The sequence below is a fragment of the Mastigoproctus giganteus genome, chromosome 11 (assembly GCF_048544385.1).
Source record: "Mastigoproctus giganteus isolate SK-2022 chromosome 11, ASM4854438v1, whole genome shotgun sequence".
In the NCBI taxonomy this organism is placed as follows: domain Eukaryota; kingdom Metazoa; phylum Arthropoda; class Arachnida; order Uropygi; family Thelyphonidae; genus Mastigoproctus; species Mastigoproctus giganteus.
In genome coordinates this window covers 135,892,605-135,915,498 of record NC_143585.1, presented here as the reverse complement: position 1 = coordinate 135,915,498, position 22,894 = coordinate 135,892,605, and the positions used below count along the sequence as shown (strand labels likewise).

General features: G+C 38.5%; 1 protein-coding gene across 1 annotated transcript in view; it reads left to right on the top strand.

Annotated features, from left to right (window-relative positions):
* Nucleotides 1-22,894, top strand: part of Vps51 (vacuolar protein sorting 51) — a 202,273-nt gene that overhangs the window by 159,097 nt on the left and 20,282 nt on the right. The window contains exons 17-18 of the mRNA XM_090385571.1: nucleotides 12,384-12,613; nucleotides 14,861-14,984. Coding sequence (XP_090241697.1) covers nucleotides 12,384-12,613; nucleotides 14,861-14,984 — 354 coding nt within the window. The remainder of the gene's footprint in view (nucleotides 1-12,383; nucleotides 12,614-14,860; nucleotides 14,985-22,894) is intronic.

Here is a 22,894-nt window from a genome sequence, read left to right as displayed (position 1 = left end):
TTTACCCCTGATGGTAATTAAATCTTTAAATATATCCCAGATCAGTACACTGTGATCACTGCCACCTAGTGGTTCTTTTATCTGCAAATCCTTAATACACAAATGAATACTGCTGATAACCAGATCAAGAGTATTACTTTCTCTGGTTGCCTCTTGAACATGCTGCTGCAGAAAACAATCATCCAATAAATCCACAAAAATCTGACTAGTGTGTGAGTGACCAACCCACAAGTTCCAGTCAATATCTGGGAAGTTAAAATCCCCCATTATAAGACATTTCAATTTACTAGCCCACTCTATTTCTCTGTACAATTGTTCATTGTACTCATTCAAGTCATTAGGCCTATAACACACTCCTACTCTTATTTTTACTTTCGCAGTGCCTATGTCACACCAAACTGGCTCAACAGTGCACTGTTCATCTATATCAACTGGATGCACTTCTTTTGATTTTATGTTTTTCTTAATTAACAGCATAACACCTCCTCCCTTTCTATCCTGTCTGTCCTTTCTGTACACATTGTACTCCCCAAATTCCAGTTCAGCATTCCTTATATCTGTGTGACACCATGTCTCTGCTAGTAGATCAAATTGTAGAGCAGATATTACCTTTTAAGGGCACAAAAGATGATATTGTTGCATATGTGGGACACTAATGGTATTAAGAATATATTTGAGGACTTAATAAGTACAGGATAATTGGAAAAAAATCACAAGTTAGGATTAAATTTGAAAGTGTCTGCAATCTTGTCCAGACACAATAGGAGGGAGTACATATTCAGAGTTTTGTCAATCACTTTGTACCTGGAGAGATTCTTCAAGGCTCATGGGGTTGAATTTTTCTTAGCATGCTCTGTGCTCATTAAAACAAGAGTGTTTGACAGACTAATAGATTAACTAAAGACACAGGCAGAGGTGAAAGTGAGTTTTGTACTGCTATTGGAATATGCAGCCTGGGAAGCAAGGTGTCAGAGATTTCAAGGCCTGTTCGGGGTCATCATGAATGGGCTCTCACGATGGCCCCATGATGGGAGTCATCGTAAGTACATGGGCTTGGTTAGCGTAACTAAGAGTAAGAACAAGTGTATGTAATAAGGCTAGGAGCATAGTAAATAAATTTGATGAATTTGAAGTACTAATTAAGTCATCAATTGCAAATATTGTGGGGATATCAGAGACATGGTGTTACTCAGAAGTAAGAGATGAAGAATTTGAATATGGGGAATACAATATGTTCAGAGAGGACAGGAGTGCAGGATTTATGCCCTTAGTTAAGAAGCATATTAAATCTGTATTTGTTATATTTCTATATTTATTAATGATATTGATGAAGGTGTATCAGGCTTAATGTCTAAGTTTGCAGATGATTCAAAGGTTGGCAGGGTGGTAAATGACAGTAGTGGTAAACTACTGCAATAAGATCCAAAATGAATTTGGGAGATTGGTTGAGAAATGGCAGTTTAACATTGACTAATGCAAAGTACTGTATATGGGTAGCAGCAATCCCAGATTAACATCCCAACTGTGTTGTACTATGCTCAGGGTAATGGAAAATGAAATGGACCTGGGGTAATTGTGCAGTCTGATATAAAATTCTCTGAGCTGTGCAGACAGGCTGGCAGGAAAACTCATGCCGTTTTGTAAGTAATATACCGGAAACTTTTCTATTGAAAAAACTGGTGATTTGTCCCATTGTGTAAGGCGATGTTTAGTCTGTATCTTGAGTATACAGATTTGGCAGCCTCATTTTAGGAAGAATGTAGATCTGGAATGGGTTCAGAGAATGGCAATGAGATTGGTGAAGGGAATGAAAGGGTGATCAGACTGATACAGGCTTGAGTTCTCCAGCTTTTCAGCATCTGGCAACTAGGCACTTGTGAGATGATCTTATTGAGGTGTTTAAAGCTTTGAATGCATTGAGAATTGCTGATGGAATTCTTCCTCTTGCTTAGACAACACACACGAGGGGGCAATAAATTTAAATTGAGAAAGATGGTTGCAGGAAAGATGTGCAGAATTTTGCCCTCGGCCAGCAGGTTGATTGTTGGAACAAAGTTCCATCTGTTGTGGAAGCAGGCTGTTTGAATAAATTCAAGGAAGAACTGCACAAATTATTGGAGGGGATTTTTTTTTTTTTTTTTTGGCTGGTGCTTTATAAGCTTGCTTTCTTGCATCATATGCCACAACAACAACTACTACTACTAATAATAACAATGATAATGATAATAAACAGATGTAGAAGATAGCGTTACATCAAAAAAAGAAGTTAAACAGTTTTTTAAAATTATTTTATGATTTTTGTGAATATTTTTATTCTAAAATGATTTTGAAATAATTTTTCTCTAATATTGGGTAACCAAGCTAAACTAAGACCATATTAATATTTTATTATAAATTTACAAATTTTAAAATAATTTTGGAAAAACTTTCCCCTCGTGGCTCTCACGGTCCTTTGTAAACTCACTCGTAAAAAGTTTAAAACTGTGCACCATTGTGACAGATGTTTCAAGACTTATTAGCAGCAAGACAGCCTATAAAACAGTGTTTTTTTACATTTTAGAACTCTGCTTCTTCTTATAGCTACTTAATTTCCCCTATGGCCTGTAGCCATTTTGCTTATTTCACTTTTTCTTCCATGTGTATGATATTTTATAATTGCACAAAAATGCTCTCAAGGAGGGTGCTATAATCGCTTTTATTTCAGTAATGTATCTTTCTATTAACCCTACTATTTTCCCATCCCCACCCTCCAATTAGCAGTTTCTTTGGATCCCCTTAAGGCCTCATTTCTAGCAAAGGCCATTGCACCTCCTCTGTTCAAATGAATTCCATCTGTAGTAAATTAACAAAACATTCAAAGGGATTTAGGATCTCTCTCTCTCACCTAATACTGTCTGGATGAGTCACTTGTGTGTTCTGAAAAGGGATGCAAAAATTGATATTTTCTTTTAAAAGCTGGACAGAGCAGTCTAGCAGGATATGTCCATTTGTCTGTGTAGTATTACAGTCATGGTATGGAGCTCAAAGCAAGGTAATCTTGTTTCAAATGCATTTCTTGTTTGCAATGTGTGTGGTTAAGGTATTCTGTGGAAACCACAGAATTATATGAGCATATCAAAGAAATTTTGCAATGGTCTGTAGTTAATTAATCTCAGATGGAAGAAGCCGGGAGTATCTGATGTATCATAGGTATTAATGCAAAACTCTCAGAATTTTTTTTCTTTTATGAATAAATAAAATAAATAAATTTTCTGTTTATACTCCTGGATGACCACACTGTCAGAGGAGTTCACAAGGTAGAGAGAATACAAGAAACAGCACCGTATTCAGCAGTCATAGGCTTGAACCACCTGGGTCACTCAAGGCATGTGTACTTATGCATCTGCACACCTGACCACTCTCCTACGGCTGAAACATTCAACTGTATGACCTCTTCTGACAGTTTATCTAGTAGTTATCATATGCAGTTAGAAATTACATTGATAGGCATAATGTGACCTAAGTAACATGGTCAGAAACTCCCATAACAACAACAACATTAAGGTATGGAGTATTTGCTGTTAAAATCTGACCAGTTATAATTCCTTTGTTGCAATGTTTGTGTTTTTTGCTTAACTTCTGAATATGAATACACTTGGTAACACAGTGGCAGTTCAGAAGTTTCAAGCTGATTAAAGACATTAAATAATTTAGAACCCATAGTCATTTACTCATTCCTATACCTCCAAGCAAGGAAAAAAAAAATTCTGCATGTGATTCAAAGTCTATACCCATTAGCTAAAACACAAGTTTAATGCAGTAAAAAAGGTTAGGTTAAGTTCACATTTTTACTACATTCAGAAATTAATACATTGTAATTTACGTAAATTAGAATTAATAATTTAGGTAAATAAATAAGATATTGAGAGAATATGCTTAATTATTCGCATTACTATACTTTTATTGTGCTTTGTTTTATATTATGTCATTAGCGACTCTCATTAGAGAATGTTCTATTTCTCCCATTAGAGCAAGGTTTCTTAACCAGGGGTCCATTGAAGGATTTCAGGGGGTCCGTGAGCTTGGATGGGGAAAAAATCAACTCATTAATTTCCTTCACTTATGTATGTAATAAATTACAATTGTATTAGCTGTATCTGTAGTCACCAATAGAAATAACAGATATTTTCAAATCATATTATAGTTATTGCATATCTCGAAAAATCGCTTACGCTCATCGTTACTTTGAAATTACGGCAGTTATTAGACCTACCGCTAGATCGCACTTGATTGCAGTCCTGCTGTGGACAGACTATCGTGTGATGTAGTTGGCAAACTATCCGGGAAATCAGCGCCTAGTAGGCCACTTTTAACACGAATAGACACGCTGGCTACGAGTGTAAACCAGGTATGTTTAAACACATCCTGCGGTTTAGATAACAGTTGAAGTGTGTAATTTAACCTTTTCGCTGCTATATGCGTGTATACCGGTCCAACGGTGGAGGCCCCTACAGTGCTACAGGCGTGTATGCACGCCCACCGTGTGTCTGTCAATGCATACAGTCTTCGTATATGTCTTTCTTAGTTGCTAATATTGCATTTATTATTTTTACATTAATTATTTAACATTTGTTACAGACCGAATTTAAGTTGAAATGTCGAAGAAAAGGAAGTATGATGAAAACTATGTATCATTTGGTTTCACTTGCATTAATGAACATGACGGAACTAAAATACCGCAGTGTTTTTTGTGCGGAAAAATTCTTGCGAACGGAAGTATGAAGCCAGCAAAACTGAAAGACCATCTCAAGTCTGTCCATGCTGAAAATGCATCTAAAGATGCTGGTTTTTTTCGTGCGAAAAAATCTCAATTCAAAAAAGCAGGGACACTTCCAAAACTTGGATTTGCCATTTCACGAAAATCTTTTCTTGAAGCATCCTATAAAGTTGCTTACCGGATTGCCAAGCAAAAGAAGCCCCACACTATTGGAGAGACTTTAGTAAAGCCATGTGCACTGGAAATGGTCGAACTGGTCTGTGGACTGGAACAGAGAAAAAAACTGGAAGCTGTTCCCTTGTCAAATGATGTAGTACATTCTAGAATAGTTGATATGTCTTTTAATATTTTGAAGCAGGTCATCGAGGAAATGGCAGCCTCGCCATTCCCCTTCAGTATGCAATTGGATGAAACTACAGACATTTATCAATGTAGCCAGCTCCTTGTTTTTGTTTGCTATGTGCATGCTGATGCCATCAAAGAATAATTCTTATTTTGTGAGTCTCTTTCAGAAACTACAAAAGCCGTTGACGTTTTCAAAATGGTAAAAAGTTTTTTTTACAAACGAAACTTTGAATGGAAAGGAAAACTTCATTCTCTTTGCACTGATGGAGCTCCTGCGATGCTTGGTAATACGTCTGGTTTTGCTACTTTAGTGAAAAAAGAAGCTCCTCAAGTCATCGTCACCCATTGCTTTTTACACAGACATGCACTGGCAACAAAGACTCTTCCAACAACCCTGAAAGAAGTATTGTCAACAGCCATAAAAGTTATCAACTTTATCAAAAGAAGTTCCTGAATCATCGTATTTTTAAAAGATTTTGTCAAGAAATGGAGCAGAATATGAAGTGCTTCTCTACCACACAGAAGTGCGCTGGCTTTCAAGAGGACAAGTCTTGAAGCGCTTGTTCGAACTAAGTGCGGAAGTTTCACTTTTTCTGGAAGAAAGAGAAAACCCACTCTTGGAACATTTTGAAAGGAAGGATTTTATCCATGGGTTGGCTTACCTGGCAGATATTTTACACTATATGAATTAGATAAATCTTTCCATTCAAGGTCATGATGTCCCCATTATGGATGCAACTGAAATATTACAAGCTTTGTTTTTTTTTTTTTTTTTTTTTTATGAAAACCCAAAACACGAAAGATATCAAAACCTATAGTACTTAGTACCGTGCATGGGTTGAAGGAGAAGTATGGGGGAGGGGGATGCCAGAAACTTTGCTGTAGAGACTAAACATGGGTTTTACCACTTCAAACCTCCAATAAGCAAAGTGGTGGTATTTCACCGGTTGATGAAAGTCATCTACCACCTGAGATTGGCTAAGTTACCAATATGGAAGAAGAGAGTAGAGGCCGACATTCTTGCAAACTTTCCACTGTTGCAGGAAGTGCTTTACCAAGATGTAGTTGAAATGCAAACTTCTCTCTCAATTTTTTTGAAAAGAGATATCTGAAAACACTTGGAAACATTACAGAACTCTTTTAAAAGTTATTTCTATCTTGATGGCATGAAAATTGAACCATGAACCCAAAATCCTTTTCTTTCTGATATAAACTGTACCAAAGATGTTGACTTAACCAAAGATGAACTCATTGATCTTAGGTCAAAAAACTTACCACGATTGGAGTTTACCTCAAAAAGCCTTGGAGAATTCTGGTGTTCCCTGAGAGAAGCCTATCCTCATCTTGTAAAGCGAGCTATGGAAGCTTTGATACCATTTGCAACAATATATCTGTGCGAATCAGGATTTTCAGCACTTGTAACAATGAAAATAAAAAATTGAAATCGATTAGATGTCCAACATGACATGCGTGTTGCTTTGTCAAATACCACACCACAGTTTAATGTTCTTATTCAAGATAAACAACAACAGCCTTCACACTGATATGTCCTTAAAAAATAAAATTTAACATCAACTTTCCTATATTTTAAATGTATTGTATTATTATTCAATGTGTTAAGAAAGAAACACATATATTACAGTAATACCCCGACTTACACGAACTCGGAGTTACACGGTTCTTGACTTTTTCGTTTGGCAACACTGCCGCCCACTATCTTCAAGGTCATTTTTCATATGCTATCGATATACAGTGTGATGGCGGAGAGTGAGAGCGAAAGATGAACAAAATTCAACTTTGCTGCCGCATGAGCTGCACACATATACAAGAATTTGCATTCCAGCTGTCATATTTATATGTGTGCGTTCGATTTCATGCTCAACTTTTGTCGGAAATTACATTGTTTTCATGAATAAAAAAACTTTCCAGGCTTTATGGTTTCCAAAGACCGATTAACAATGATGGTCGGCGGGAATGCAGCTGGTTTTTTTTTTTTTTTTTTTATGTGAACCCCAAACACGAGAGGTATTAGAACCTATAGTACTTAGTACTGTGCTTGGGTGTGAGGTTAAGAAGATGAAAGAAGATATTTGTTGACATTAGAACTTCTGTAGATTGTAATTTTCAGGAAATGCGCACGAAGGAAGGTTGTTCCAGAAAACGGCAGTTGAATGAATAAATGAGGAAGATGAAAAGTTGGTTCTGTGGGTTTGGAGTTGGACAGTAAATGGATGTTGGCTGGTGGCAGCACGTGTTCGGACTGTTTTGAAAGAGAGAGCACGAATTATAGAAGCCAATTCAGAAGAACAGTGCCCATGGAAGTATCTGTAGAAGAGGCATGCAGCAGAAACAGTACGTCTATGAGAAAGCGAGTGGAGAGACTCTGTTACAGATGAATCATTAATTAACCTAACTGCCCTCTTCTGAATGGAATCAAGAAGCCCGAGAGAGGTTTTGGGGGCACCACCCCAGATGTGGGAACAATATTCCATGGCAGGGCGGATTTGCTATTTATACAGAGTGAGCAGCTGTTTGGAAGAAAAGTAACGCTGAGAGCGAAAGAGAAAACCAAGTTTTTTAGATGCAGAGAAAGCAATATTTGTAATGTGCTTGTGCCAAAAGAGATTAGAAGTCAGGGTAATCCCCAAAAGAGATATATCATTTTGCCTAGAAATCGGAGTGTCACTAAAGATAAGCATAGGAGCAGAAGAATCCTTTTTGTGAGATATAAGACAAGACTGAGTTTTAGAAGGGTTGAAATCAACTAAGTTGTCTTTCCCCCACTGGAGAATTACCTGAAGATTGGCATTTAAGGAATTGGTAGCAGATTTTCGAGAAGTTGAAGCTGATTGAGCAGGACAAGGTTTCTCAAAATGGAAAGTTGAATGCAATGTGCTATCATCGGCAAAACTATGGATAGGATTTCCAGTCAATGGAAGAAGGTCATTGATATACAAGAGGAAAAGAGTGGGGGAAAGAACTGAACCTCGGGGGACAGCGGCATTAGTGGAGAAGATAGAAGACAGAGAGCCATCTACCATCACCCTCAGTGAGCGATCAGAGAGAAAACTGGATAACCAATTCCTAAAAACAGTTGGCAAACCATAAGATGGAAGCTTGATTAGAAAACCTTTATGCCAAACACGATCAAAAGCCTTTGAGATGTCAAGAGCAACTACTTGTGTTTCACCGAACCTTTCCATTGAATTAGTCCCTAAATGGGTAACATAAGCCAGAATATCTCCAGTGGATCGACACTGACGGAATCCATACTGGCGATCGTTGATCAGACGGAATGTTTCTAGGTAGTTTAAGAGTTGGCGGTTAATTGATTTCTCCATTACTTTAGAAAGAGTAGAAGTAATTGTAATGGGACGATAATTGGATGGGAGGGATTTGTCATCCTTTTTAGGAACTGGCTGGATATGAGCAAATTTCCAAGCAGAAGGAAAAAAACACCTTTAGAATAAGAAAGTGAAAAAAGGCGGCAAAGAATAGGAGTAAGTTCAGGAGCACAGGTTTTGAGAACAAGTGGAGAAATACCATCAGGACCTGGAGCTTTCTTAGCATCAAGGTTCATCAAAATCCTTCTGATATCCTTTTGTTGGAAGACCACAGGAGGCATTGAATGGAGCGTGTTGGGAATGGTGGGAGGTGTTTTACCAAGATCATTAATACATGAGCTGGAAGAAAAATGGGATGCTAGCAGCTCAGCTTTATTCTTGGCTGAAGTGGCAACAGAACCATCTGGTTTGGACAGAGGTGGGAGCAAAGATGGGCAAAAGTTGCGGCCAATAGCTTTGGCAAGAGACCAGAATGCTCGGCTACCATTAGGGCAAGAAGCAAGTTTTCTACTCTTAGCCTGTTCAAACTCTAGTTTGGACTGATTAATAACTGCTTTACAACTGTTGCGAGCTTTGATGTAGGCAGAAAATGAAACTGAAGAATTAGAAACAAGCCAATTACGCTACGCAACATTCTTCTCTTGGACAACCTTAGCACATTTATTGGAAAACCAAGGTTTAGATAAAGGACGAGATTTTAAAGTGGAGTGTGGGATAAAGGATTCCATTCCTGCAAGAATAATTTCACTGACACGATCTGAGCAAACATTGACATCAGAAGTTTTGAAACAGTAATCCGACCAAGGAAAAGAAAAGAAGTCTCACAGGTCATCCCATTTTGCATTCTTGTAATGCCAAACAACACGTGGTTGGGAATAGCCATGAGATAAAGGTTCCATTGGAGAAGAGACAATCACCAAGTTGTGATCTGAAGTGCCTAAAGAACCTCTCACTTCGACCGTGTACTTAGAAGGGTTGTTTGTGAGAAAAAGATCAAGCGTATTGGCTGTATGATTAGGATTGTCCGATATTCTTGTAGATAAATGAACAATCTGTGCTAGGTAAGTTAGTAATTGCAAAAGCCTCAGCATCTCGACCTGCTGGGTCGGTGTGACTAGAAAACGGAAGCCAGCTGGAGTTGTGAAACATTAAAATCACCAAGGAAAATTGCTTCACTGTTAGGAAAGTTGGACTGGAGAAAGTCAAGTTGCAAAGAGAGGAAGTCAAAGAGCTCCAAGTGATTAGTGGAGTTGGGAGAATGGTAGAGACAACAGATGAATTTGACACAATGAGGTAGAGAGATTTTAAGCCAGAGAAGATCAAAGAGAGGAGATTCCAAATTGCCAAGTCTCTGACAGGGAATATCAGAACGGACATATGCACAAGTACCACCTTTGAGGCGAAAGGAATCATACAGCGAATAATTTGGGCATCTGAGATGAGCAGTAGATGAATCAACCGATAACTGAGATTCTGTCAGAAAAAGTACATGGGGTTTGGCAGACTGCAAGTGGAAATGGACATCGTTGAGATTAGAATTGAGACCACGTATATTTGTGAAATGAATTAGGAAGTCCTTGGGAGGTTGAGATCTTTTCGCAGATAAGCTTGCTCTATTAGTTTGACAATTCATGGTGTATTCAATAGTAAGAAAAAGTAGGTGGGACATGCTGTACGAAGTAATGAAATTTTTGGATGTCGCTTACATGTGGTAAGAATATACCCAGATCCTTGACATAACGTTGGCTCGACAATGCTCCCTGCATACACACTACTCGGACTCCCTCCAGTCACTATCTGGCAGAGTAGAGGTAGCAAGATTATACACTAGCTGATCCGGAAGCTTCCTAGAGAGTTACCAATAGGTTCAGTCCGGTGTACTAACTAGCGGCCGGCCTGCAAACACCGTTTTAGAGCTGTACCCTCGAAATGTAAGGAATATTGGATCTCGCCACGACGTTCATCATAACCTCAAAAGTCATCAATCATACTGCATGATGGAAGAGATAGGGAAGGGTTGACCGGAACTTAGCTCTAGAGACTAAACATGGGTTCCACCACTTCAAGCCTCCAATAAGCAAAGTGGTGGTATTTCACCGGTTGATGAGAGTCATCTACCACCTAGTACTGCCTGGTAACATAGAGGGGCGGCGTTCCTCCATGTTGTGTGGGTGCCACACCTCGACCCCTGCTTACATTGGTTCACACCTGGGTGGTCACCCACCATGTACTAGTGCATGGAGGTTATACCCAGGATTACTAACAGTCCCACCATCGTGAAGGTGCAAGCAGAGGATTTGGCTGTCACAGACCGTCCGGACTTCGCCGAAATTGGGTCCACTTGACTTGAGTGTCACCCGAATATCAGTTCCATCAGCGTTTTAGACTCCCAGGTAGCAAGTACAGCTTGTCTGGCATATCTGAGAGAATGTCTGTGACAACCTCAAGGACCTGGTGACTGCAAGTTAAAACCTCTCTTAATTTATCGCTCTGAAAACCCAAGAGTTTTAAAAAATATATCTAAAATTAGCTTACCAGTAATTTCAAAGTCAAATCATAAAGCTTGGGTGACATCTTCCAGTTTTTGAGAACTGGTTTGGTCACCACTTCATACCCGAAGTCGAACGTTATTGCAAGTCTAAACAGATTCCATTTAAATTGATCCTTCTTATTAATAATGCACCCGGTCACCCTAATTAATTTCGACCGATGTGTGAAAGTTGTGTTTTTGCGTCCAAACACAACCAGCTTGCTTCAACCGATGGACCAGGGAGTCATCAAAACATTCAAGGCCTACTACATGAGGCATTCGTTTGCACGTCTGAATGAAGCTATGAGGCAAAATAGTGAGATATCTGTTAAAGACTTTTGGAAACAATTCAATGTTTTAGATGCCGTAAGAATCATTGAAGAATCTTGGGATGAAATTCACAAAAAAACATTGAATGGTGTCTGGAAGAAACTTTGTCCATTTTTTTTTTTCAAAAACGAGACGAAAACAATGCCAGAAACTGATCATGTCGCTCATATGATAGAAGAAGTTGTTAATCTTGCCAGGCAATTTGATTTGGAAGTCAATGGTGATGATGTCAACGAGCTGTTGGATTCACATAGTGAGGAGCTGACAATAAATGAGCTCATAGAGATGCACGAGCAAAACTTCACTGAATTATCCGACACTTCAGACCCAGTTCCACCAGAAAAGCACATGACAATTGCAAGCTTGACAGAAGGTCTCAGCTTAATTGAAAAGGGCTTAAAAATTTTAGAAAACATAGACTCCAACAAAGAATGCGTTATAGCTACAAAGCAAGGAATAAAAAATTATTAACTTGCTACAAAGAAATTCTGCGTGAAAAAAAGGTGCTGTGTCGTCAGACGAATTGATTAGATTTTATGAAGCCATCGACATCGAAATAACTTTTTTACGTAACTCATTTATTTTTTTAATACATAATTTGTATTAATATGTATAAATAACTGCAATTTTATTAAATATTTTTCTTTTAAACTAGTGTTTTTGTTAATCCTTGGTCCCAATTAAACAAAATTTATGTGTATTTATATGCAAAGTTGTACCTCAACTTACGTGAATTCGACTTAAGCGATTTTTGTCGGACCCACCTATCGCGTAACTTCAGGGTATTACTGTACTGTATAATGTTTTTTTTTTTAATTTTGGTAACTATTTCATTAAACTGGTTTTTTTATAATTTTATTTTATGCATTTAAAAACATTATTCTGAGATGGGGTCTGTGGCATTCACCTGACTGGCAAAGGGGTCCATGGAACTAAGAAGGTTAAGAACCCCCTGCATTAGAGAAATAGAACATTCTTGGTAAAATACCAGGCAAATATTTATTTTTGTGTCTTACTTAGGCAGATATTATGTCTATATATATTTATGACTGAGTGTATTACTTATTTTTTTTTTTAGATGCTACGTAAGAGTGTGGAAACCCGAGATTGGCTCAATACTATTGAACCACGGAATGTTAGAGCAGTTATGAAGAGAGTTGTGGAAGATGTTACAGCCATTGATGCACAAGTGGGTCAACTCTATGAGGAAGGGGTTCGCAAAGAACGTAGCAGTGATTCTAGTCGTCGTACATATCCATGCAGCGCTGGTAAACCTCCACGTTCTAATTGGAGTGCCTATGGACCAAGGTTCTGTAATAATTATTATTTACATAAAAAATTATTTTATTTTTTGCATTTGAGCACTGTATATTACATGAAGTTAGAACTTTGTATACTTTAGAATCAACGACTATTTATTGCCAGTCCTCCATGAAAGTAGTGGTTTTACTGTTTGCCCTTCATTTTGTGAGGTCTGAGTTTGAATCAATTGGAGACTGGAGGAACTTAAAAGTCCTCTTCACAGTTAAAGCCATAATCAATTTCAGGTAGATGTAATAGACCCTCCCATTCCAGATTTCCTCAGCCCACACATCACGCAAATTGACCAGTGAACACACTAGTAACAGATATAATATGCAATAAAGACCATATGAATGGGGGCACTATGATCAAAGCAAGTAAATCTGCCAGAAATTCCTGAATAAGAAAATGTATTGCTGATTATGCACAAATTATCTAAGTAAGTTAAAGTTAGTTACTACAGGAGATGTAAATATCTATGATAAATGATTTTTTTAAGTTATTAGGATTCAAACACTGAACAACACTAAAGCATCTCCCATGGAATAAGTTTAATATAAATGAAAAATTGTGATTCATTTTGGCCAGTCTTTGATTGCTCTTTTCTAATTTCTCAATTAATGCTGTAGTTCCCCAAAGTTCTTTCACCTATTCTTTTCATCCTTTGTATGAATGATCCCTAATGATTAGAAATTCTATCTTTTTTTTTTTTTTTCCTTTTGTTGATACTTTCCTTTTGTTGAATGTGGAATATACTACATTCCACATTCAACTTGAAAACTCTCCAAAAAATAGCTACAAATTCTCAATTGTTCTTACCAGTTCTTTAGTGGGATGAAAAGAATTCAGTTAACTTCAGGTCGATACAAGAAAGCAAGCTTTTGCAGCATCAGCCAAAAAAATCCCATTTCAGCTATCCATCCCTAACACTGAAAAACTTAGTTGGAAAAATTCAAAAAGAAGGATCCTGGTGATGGAGAGGCCCAGTTTTAACACACCAGTTTGGCCCCCTGCCACGACTATATGTGAGATCTTAGGATATCTCACCTGGGTTCATTCAGCTAGTGGGTTCGCATGCAAGTGAGCTGTGTCAGTGCTGTGCCCCTTCCCCCTCATGGTCTGAGAGACAGAATTCAGGCTGGCAGAGGTGTACTGGCTATGCCTGGATAGCCAGTACTTCCTGCTGTTGAGCACATTTATTGCTTGCTGGTTAGTGGGCATCCTTTTAGGCTCTTGGTGGGTGGGGAGCCTTGGGCATTGAATCAGTTAAAGATCACTGTAAGACACAACTCATCCCATTGCATGGTTTCTGAATGGGAGCTGCTTGAGGCATCTGTTCTCAACTAAAAGTGTAAAGAGTGATAGCAAAAGTCCCCACCAGAGACCTTATCCTTTTCAATTCTTGCATTGCCCATTAAGTCATATACAACTTAATCCACTAAGGTGCTTTAAGTGCCAGAAATACAGACACTTGCAAATGGCTGTGGCACCCTTGCTTGTGCTCAAAGTAGTGCAAAGGACTATGAAATCACAATTTGTTCAGCTCTAAAATCCAGGTGTATTATCTTCTAAATAAAGCACCCTACATACTCTTGAGCATGCTGGAGAGATGGAAGGAAGAAAAAGAAATACAGAGACTTAAGACAAAACAACATATCATATTGGTAGAGAGACAAGAAAAGAAGGGAAACCTCTAAATAGCAACAAACTTTCATATGTCTAGAAGAGTGCAGGGAACTGTTCCATCAGAACACAAACTGAAATGACTGTTCCATCCAGATAGTTTTTTACTTCCATTGTGTGCTGTTTATTAAACTTTCAAAAATCCACACAGAAAGACCAGTCAGTTGTCAATTCTGTATTGATACTTAATAATTTTAAAGTTGTTAATTAGCACTTATTAGAAACAAGAATTTAGTTTGTGATTACAGCTCAATGCCTTTTGTCAAGATATTCTTTACAGTCATATTGACTTTAAAAATTCTAAAATAACAGCTCTTATAATTTATTATCATTCATCTAATAGTGTAATTTGATTTTCTTGTTTTTGAAATTACCATTGGTTTTTCAAAAATATTCTTAACTAATACTATATCTCAAAATAGTTAAATCATGTTGATTTAACTATTTTGAGATATAATTTTTTTTTTAATAATTATAGTTTTTTTTTCCTTATATGTATGTAGAAAGCAACCTGTTCTTGGCACTTTAGTTATCATGTTTTGTAATTTTGTTTATTTTTTATTTTATTAGCACTATAGATAACAGTCTAATGAGCAATATTCAGAAGTTATTTTCGGAACGAATTGAGATCTTCAGTACTGTAGACTTTTCTAAGGTATCTGTTATGACTGGAATCATTAAAATTAGCTTGAAGGTGAGGTTTTATTTTTAAATTTCAAGTTAATTATTGATACTATCTGAATTTTTTAAATATATGTATATTTGGGAGAGTAGGCACCTCACTTTTAAATGTAAAAAAGAAGGCAATTTTAAATTTTCTGATGCACCATGACAGCACTTATTATCATAGAGATACAACTGTTCAGATATTGTAATAGGACTTTCTATACAATCACCACCCCTGTTTAAGTATCTCTTCCAACAGAAAACCAGTACATAAGTTCTTCACAAGGAATCTCAATAAAATAACTGTAACCAGGTTGTCAATGCCACAATCACACAATTATCATTTACAAAAGCAGACCTGATAAATGCACTTGAGAACCCTAAAGAGATGAAAGCCTAAGGATGTTAAGTTGGGACTGTGTGTGTGTGTGTGTGTGTGTGTGTGTGTGTGTGTGTGTGTGTGTGTGTGTGTGTGTGTGTGTGTGTGTGTGTGTGTGTGTGTGTGTGTGTGTAAAGATGCTGCAATACCTCCCACTTACATTCCTTTCCAAGCTAATTCATCATTCAAATCAACTATCTGGATTGTATTACAGTGCACCACAGAAACTTATTTTCTGCTTATAACAAATTACCCATACATGGCAATAAGCTCTTGATAAATTTGCATTGCCATGTTTCCTTTTGTATAAAGAAAGGGAATTACATTTCTCACCGCTATATTTGTTCAAATCTCTAGTTTTGCTGCCATTTTAGTTTGGATACCACCTTCCCTCACTTAGCATGCCCCTCTCACTGTACACACAAGTACTTGTACTCTTCAACAATTGCCAGTAAAACTTTTCCAATCTAGGAGTTTTCCTATTAACCTTACTTTTTGAACATCTCCTGTGATATTCTGATTGGGCTAACACAAATTATTGTTTTAGTCGAACCTTTTTATTGAGGATGTAATATTGCTTTGTATAGATGTCTTAATGGTAGTTTCTTTAGTTATACAAAACTGACATTGAGGGGATGAAATCAGTTAAATACTTACTGGATAAGAGATGCAAATAATGCCATTTTGTGGTTAAATAGGAAAAACTAATTGTTTATATACTAGTGAGCTCAACAATAATGGCTTATTATGCAATGGAATGTAAAATACCCCCCCTCCCACATATAACTGATCATATATTGAAATTCGTATAAATTCCAGTGGTTAGTTCTGTTTTTTTATATCTGATTTTAATATACAGTAAATGCTTTCTTTAATGGATCTCAATATAACAAATAGAGTTCACTGAACTAGGCTTTTATTCTGTATGGGACTGTGTGACATAACTACCATTAAAGCCACATTTACCAAGGTGCAGTGGTTTGGTTGCTCCAGGCTTTGGGGAATCCGTGCAGCCTTTTTTCTTTGAGTCAAAAAATATTTCTGTTGTCCCGGACTATCTAAATCAATTAAATATTTTAAAAATAAAGCAAACACATAATTATTGAGAAGGTTGACATTGGTTTTGTTTATCAATGATGTATCCAGATAATCAGATAGAAAAACCAAATTACTGTAACAATTTTTGTTCTTTTGTTTTGAACAGATAGCTCTCAATCACTGAACTAACTTTTTGAAACACATACCTAACTCATACACCAATGAGCCAAAACATTATGACCACTTACCTAACATGATGTTGGTCCTTCACATGCAGCCAAAACAGCTCGTACCTGGCGAGGCATGGATGCTCCAAGATTTCTAAATATGTCTTGTGGTATCTGGTACCAACACGTAACCAGCAGATCTTTTAACTCCTGTATGGTCCATGGTTGAGATGCTGCAGATCGGAGTTGCTGTTCTAACACAAACCACAGATGCTTGATGGGATTGATGGCTGGGGAATTTGGAAGCCAAGGCAATACCTGGAAGTCTTCCTCATGTTCCGTGAACCAGTCTCAAACAGTCCGGGCAGTGTGGCATGGTGCATTATCCTGCTGAAAGACGGCACCACCAGAGGGGTAGACCGTTGCCACAAAAGGGTGTACCTGGTCAGCAATGATGTTTAGGTAGGTTGTAGTCATCAGAGTGCACGGCACATGGATGACTGGACCCAGGGTATCCAAGCAGAACATAGCCCAAAGCATGACACCGCTGCCACTGGCTTGTTTTCTTCCCATGCTACCTCCAGGAACCATCACTTCCCCAGGTAAACGATGCACACATACCTGGTCATCCTGTTGAATCCACGTGCTGCAACAGGAAACATGATTCATCGGACCAGACGACCTTCTTCCAATCACTCAAGGTCCAATTTCGCCAGCACCTACAATGTGCAAGGGTTCGCCAGTGAACTGTGGTTAGCATGGGCATTTGGAGTGGCCTGTGGTTACGCAGCCCAATTTCAGCAGGGTTTGATGTACTGTGTGTTGTGACACATTACTCCCATCATCAGCATTACAATTACCGGCAAGTTGCTCCACGGTCTCCCTTCTGTTGCCACATACAATCCAGGAGAGCCTTCGCTTACCTCGAGTATTGATGAGCCGTGATCGTCCAACACCTCACCGGCGCTTTGTGGGTTTTCCCTCCTTGGACTACTTTCGGTAGGTACTAACCACAGCTGATCGTGAGCATCCCACCAGTTGTGCCATTTTGGATATGCTCTGACCCAGTCGTCTGGTCAATTGCAATTTGGCCTTTGTCAAACTCGCTTTAAGTCCGCTGCCTTTCCCATATGAAGCACAACAGTAACACCGATTAACGGAGTTCAGTATCAGGTGTTTTTTATACCATGTTTTTTATAACGACTCATTGGTCATAATGTTTTGGCTCATCGGTGTATTTACTATTATGAAGAAACTGTAAACAACCTGAAATTCAGAAATTACAGATGTGTCCAGTGCATGAGTGAAACTCATGCAATTTGAGAAATTGTGGTCTCATGACTGGAGAAAAGTTTTCTCATTACAGTACTATCTTCATGCCAAAGCTGTGGAAGGTCAGAGGAAGAAAGAAATTGATTATGATCATAAATTTCATTAGTTTGTTTTCAAACTGAAATTCTCTTATTTCCATCTCTTGGAGAGATACTTATTCAGAGGCAGCATCAGAAAACCAGCCAGCTCAAGTTTGTAAGCTTCTTCGAGCCATCACAAAATTCACATCAGTAGAGAGTGCCAAGTAAGTTAGATTTTCCTTACCATTAGTCCACAGCCATCTCAGGTACCGTCTCTGGAGGTTTAGATGCCACCCTACTGAGAGAAGGTATCATCTGAACCTCCAGAAAGAATACTGAGACCTCTCCAGACACTGAATAAGCTTTGGTCAGAGGTACCACTAATACAACCTAACAAAATTTCAGTCTCTTCACTTTTGATAAGCGGAATAAAAGATGCTGTTACAACTTACTTACTTGTTTTAACCATTTTGTGAGTATACATGCACACACATGTTTGTTTTTAATATGTGGGCTCTGTGGAGCTTGTACATACACCATATATTCTGGCATATAAGTCAATTTTTGAAGTATTAAAAAATCATCTAAAATTTTAAGATTGACTTATATGCTGAGTATAATATCCTCAACTTCAATTAAAGTGCACATGCTCAGAAAGATCATCTTAATTAATACCAAGGTATTTATATATTTTAACACAAATACACATTGCTTCTCCTCTTTGATTTTGTGGCCTATATAAGATTGAATTATATAGTATGAACCACCAGAGCTGTAATACTCAATACGTTCTACGCTAATATCAATATTTGCAAAATAATAAGAGAAGTTTACCTCAATATAGTACGTAGAACACTTCTGTATGATACTCTCCAGAAATTAAAATGAAAAAAATCGAAAATCTTACATTAGATTACATTAGAATAACAAATAATTAAAAATAAAAAATAAGAAAATTAATTAAAAGAATTTAACGAAAAAATTGTAAAACGATTTTCCTTCCTGAAGTTGACAATGCTTTTCAACCATATGTCGTGATCACAGGAATAAAAATTACCAAATAGGGGTGAGCATGAAACTTATAGGGATTATTTGTCTTCGTGCATACGCTTAAAAGCCCACGAATCGGAGATCAGATGTGACTGGTGAACATTAACAGAATTCTTGTGTAATTTAATTTTTCTATGGTTTCTGCAATTAACAGTCGCGTATAATTACGTTGGGCACTATGTATTTTGGCCTTGTTAAATAAAAAAATGGATGCTTTTCGTTAACGGCGTGAAAGGCTAATTCTGACGCTGCTGAATGAGAAGCACGAACTGAAGCAGCATATTGATTAACACGAATATTCAGAGGAAAACGCGTCGAACCTTGGTACAACAAGTTGCAATCACCACAAGAAATGTTGTATACCAGGTCATTAATTTGTGTTGCGAACGAGGAAAGGACTGAACGATTGTTCAGTATAGTGTGTAATTTCCGTATTGGCCTGGCCAAAATTTTAAATTCGGTATCTTTAAAGAATCTGTTAAACTGTTTGCGCCAGTATTCAACATATGGGACAGAAATAAAGTATTTTTTTATATTAGTATTGTTGGTTGGTGTAGTATTTTGTATCCTGTCCTTAGCTTGTACCCTAATTCAGTTTATTGTAGCAAGGGGATAACCCCTGTTTAAGAATCTGCTGGTTAATATTTGTATTTCTGAACCCAAAGCCTAAAACCTACAAAATCTACAAACACCCGTATGCTTCTACATTATAACAGCTATCACCCATTCACCTACAAAAGATCGATTATCTTTAATCAGTTTCTAAATGGCTATAAATATTGAATGACGGAATCTTCTTTGGGCTCAGAAATACAAAAACCCTCCTTCCTTCAGGGATAAATCCATAATACATATATTCTTCTGCATCATTTAGGACTTTGGGGGACACTTTGTCCTTTGCTCTGTGTATTGGGACTTATTCTTTCAAACAAATTATTGGAAACTGGAATGCAATCCAAGAGATTTCAATAAAATATCTCACCCATCTATGTGGGCAATTGGAACGATAATCCGACCATTCTATGAGACTTCTCACCGAGATAGATCCTTCTCAGCCTTAGCAAAGAACCACTGGATGCCAACTAGTGTCACCCTGTTATTAAATTGCCAGGCCAAGAATATGCTCATAGTGCATTCGGTCGCACATATCCAGTACCCCCTAATAAACACCAATCTTCTTCATCTCCTGCATGCATGCCACCTCCAAACCACATGGACATGACTTTCCCAACCAGGATTGCAAATCTCTCCTACCATAAGCCACTGATAAATAAATATTATAGGCCAGCAACCTTGGTAAGAATTCCTATGACTGCTACGCTTCAGCTACTTTACAAAATGTGCGTAGCGTCAGAAATAAAATTGACATCTTAGAGCAGTTACTCCTAGCTGCACACTTGGATCTTCTCTGCATCACAGTAACGTGGCTAGAACCCCGTCAAGAATGTATTGTGATCACCGTCCCAGCTGGTTACGGGTCTGCCTTTACATCGAGAGATAACAGGAGGGGAGGGGGGTACCGCCATCTTTTATAGACAAAGCCTCATCACACTGATCTCTACCATTTCAAGTGAATCGCAAGATTTTGAAGCCACCTCTGTCAAACTCAAGTACCAATCTACCGAACTTCAAGTGACTGTAGTCTATGTGCCCCCATCACCATCTCAAGACCTTATCCTTGAAGTAGCAAACTGGATCCTGCACCAGCTGCAACCGGCCACTGTAAGCATCGTATGTGGCGACTTCAATCTACCCCCTCAATTTAATAACCTAAAGCAACTGTTCCTCTCTCACCTTCTTACTGCAGATCTCTGCTTTGTCAGCGAACTCCCAACTCGTGGGCCTAACCAGCTTGATCTAATACTAGCCTCCATACCATGCATCATCGATAAAACCCTAGAGATGGTGCTCAACTCTGACCATGACGCACTTTTAATGCTATTTCAATTGCCAACTAATCACCATCTTCCAAATCGGCAGAACAAAACCATGTCACATGTCAGCCCTACATTTCTGAACATACCCAGATGCATCGAGGCAGCATCGTTAATCCCCCTGTCGATCCTCGAGTCATGCGATGTCCAGTTAGCCATCACCCTCCTTACCAATTGAGCTATATCTGTAACAAGCTATGCGGCCACAAGAAAGATCACAATCTCCCCTTACTCTAAAGCATGGTGGTCTGACGACCTGAAGAAGCAATTCGACCTTAAGCAACACCTACATAAATTATGGAAGCAGTCTCACAATGTTACCGACAGAATTGCCTGCTCTAGAGCTTGAGCTGAGTTTAACCGCCAGAAATCCACAGCGATCAAATCGTACCTTGACAGGACCATACGCATAGGGAAAGTTCCTTATAAGGATACCCCTTCAGGTTTTTCCCCTCAACTTGATCCCCAAAGCTGGCTTGACTACATCACTTGGTTTACCACCACTGTCAACCAGACCAGCCCTTGCTACCAACATCTGACACTAGTTTTGATCCATTGCCAACCATAATAATATCGAGACAAGAATTAATTAATGCCATCAACTCACTGCCAGCAACTTCTACTACTGGACCTGATGGGATTCCGCAATTTATGCTTAAGAGCCTGAGTCCTTACATCCTGCAACCTCTGTTACACATCTTTAACTCAGTGCTCACAAAGCACTGTTTCCCACAGCAATGGAAGGAATACTTCCTTAAACCAAGGCCAAAAATTAGAGTTCCATCACTTGTGAAACACTACAGACCGATCTCAAATTCATCCTGTCTATTGAAACTGCTAGAAAAAATACTGCTCCCGATCCTCACTAAGCAAATCTGCCAGACAATCCTCCACAAATCCACTATGCACTCCCACACAGATCAACTGTGACCAACCTTCTAGCAACAACTAACAGAATCAACTGTGGCCAACCTTCTAGCAACAACTAACAGAATCAACTGTGGCCAACCTTCTAGCAACCACTAACAAAATCAGCTGTGACTAACCTTTTAACAACAATTCACAACCTTTGAGAACAGAGATGAGCTGGCAGCCACCTACGTAGACATCGAATCTGCATTTGATGCCGTGCACCTCCCATCTCTTCTAAAACTACTAGAATAGCACTATCAGATAGGAGGCAACATCTTAGCTTTCCTCACATCTCTGCTGAATAGTCAAATTATCTGTAGATAACTCACAATACCACAAAGTAATCTCAGTTGGAGTCCCGCAAGGGGCAGTGCTATCTGGTCTCCTCTTCACCGCCCTTATTGCTCTACTAGTAATCCAAAAGTTAAATATCCTGGTTTATGCTGATGATCTAAAGGTACTCACGCCAATAAAAGCAAGCCAAAGCCCTCACCAAGTTTCAGAAGAGCTAACCTCCACTCTCTCCTCAATATGTATCTACCTCAAACAATTTGGTCTGCGTATCAATCCCGAGAAGTCAGAAATCATGGTCTTCTCATTAAAGAAACAGCCAACAAAAATCTATCCAACCCTCAATGGAGTCCCCATCCCTCTTGTCCAACATCACATTGATCTAGGAATACGTTTCGATCCGAAGCTTCTTTTTGGCCAGCATGTAGACATACTCTTTACAAAAGCCGCCAGACTGAGATGGATATGTAAGCAACATTTGCACCATGTAACAGACAAATCCACCGTGGTGAGATACATCTCAACAATAGTGTATCTGCCACCTCTCTATGCTGCAGAGATTTAGGCATCTGCATCTCCTTCTACCGTCAAACCAGTTTTCTCATCGGAGTACTGGCATCTCAAGTGGGCATGCCACAAACTTAGTCTGCCTCCACAGCTCCGGACCAACGATATGGCCAATGCACTTAACATCCCAAGGCTCAAGTCACTCATTAATGAAAGAAGGCTCGTCACAACAGTCAAACTCATGACCGATCTCATCTCCTCCCCCTCCTTCTGCGAAAGTATCCCACCGGCACATCTACGAGCAATCC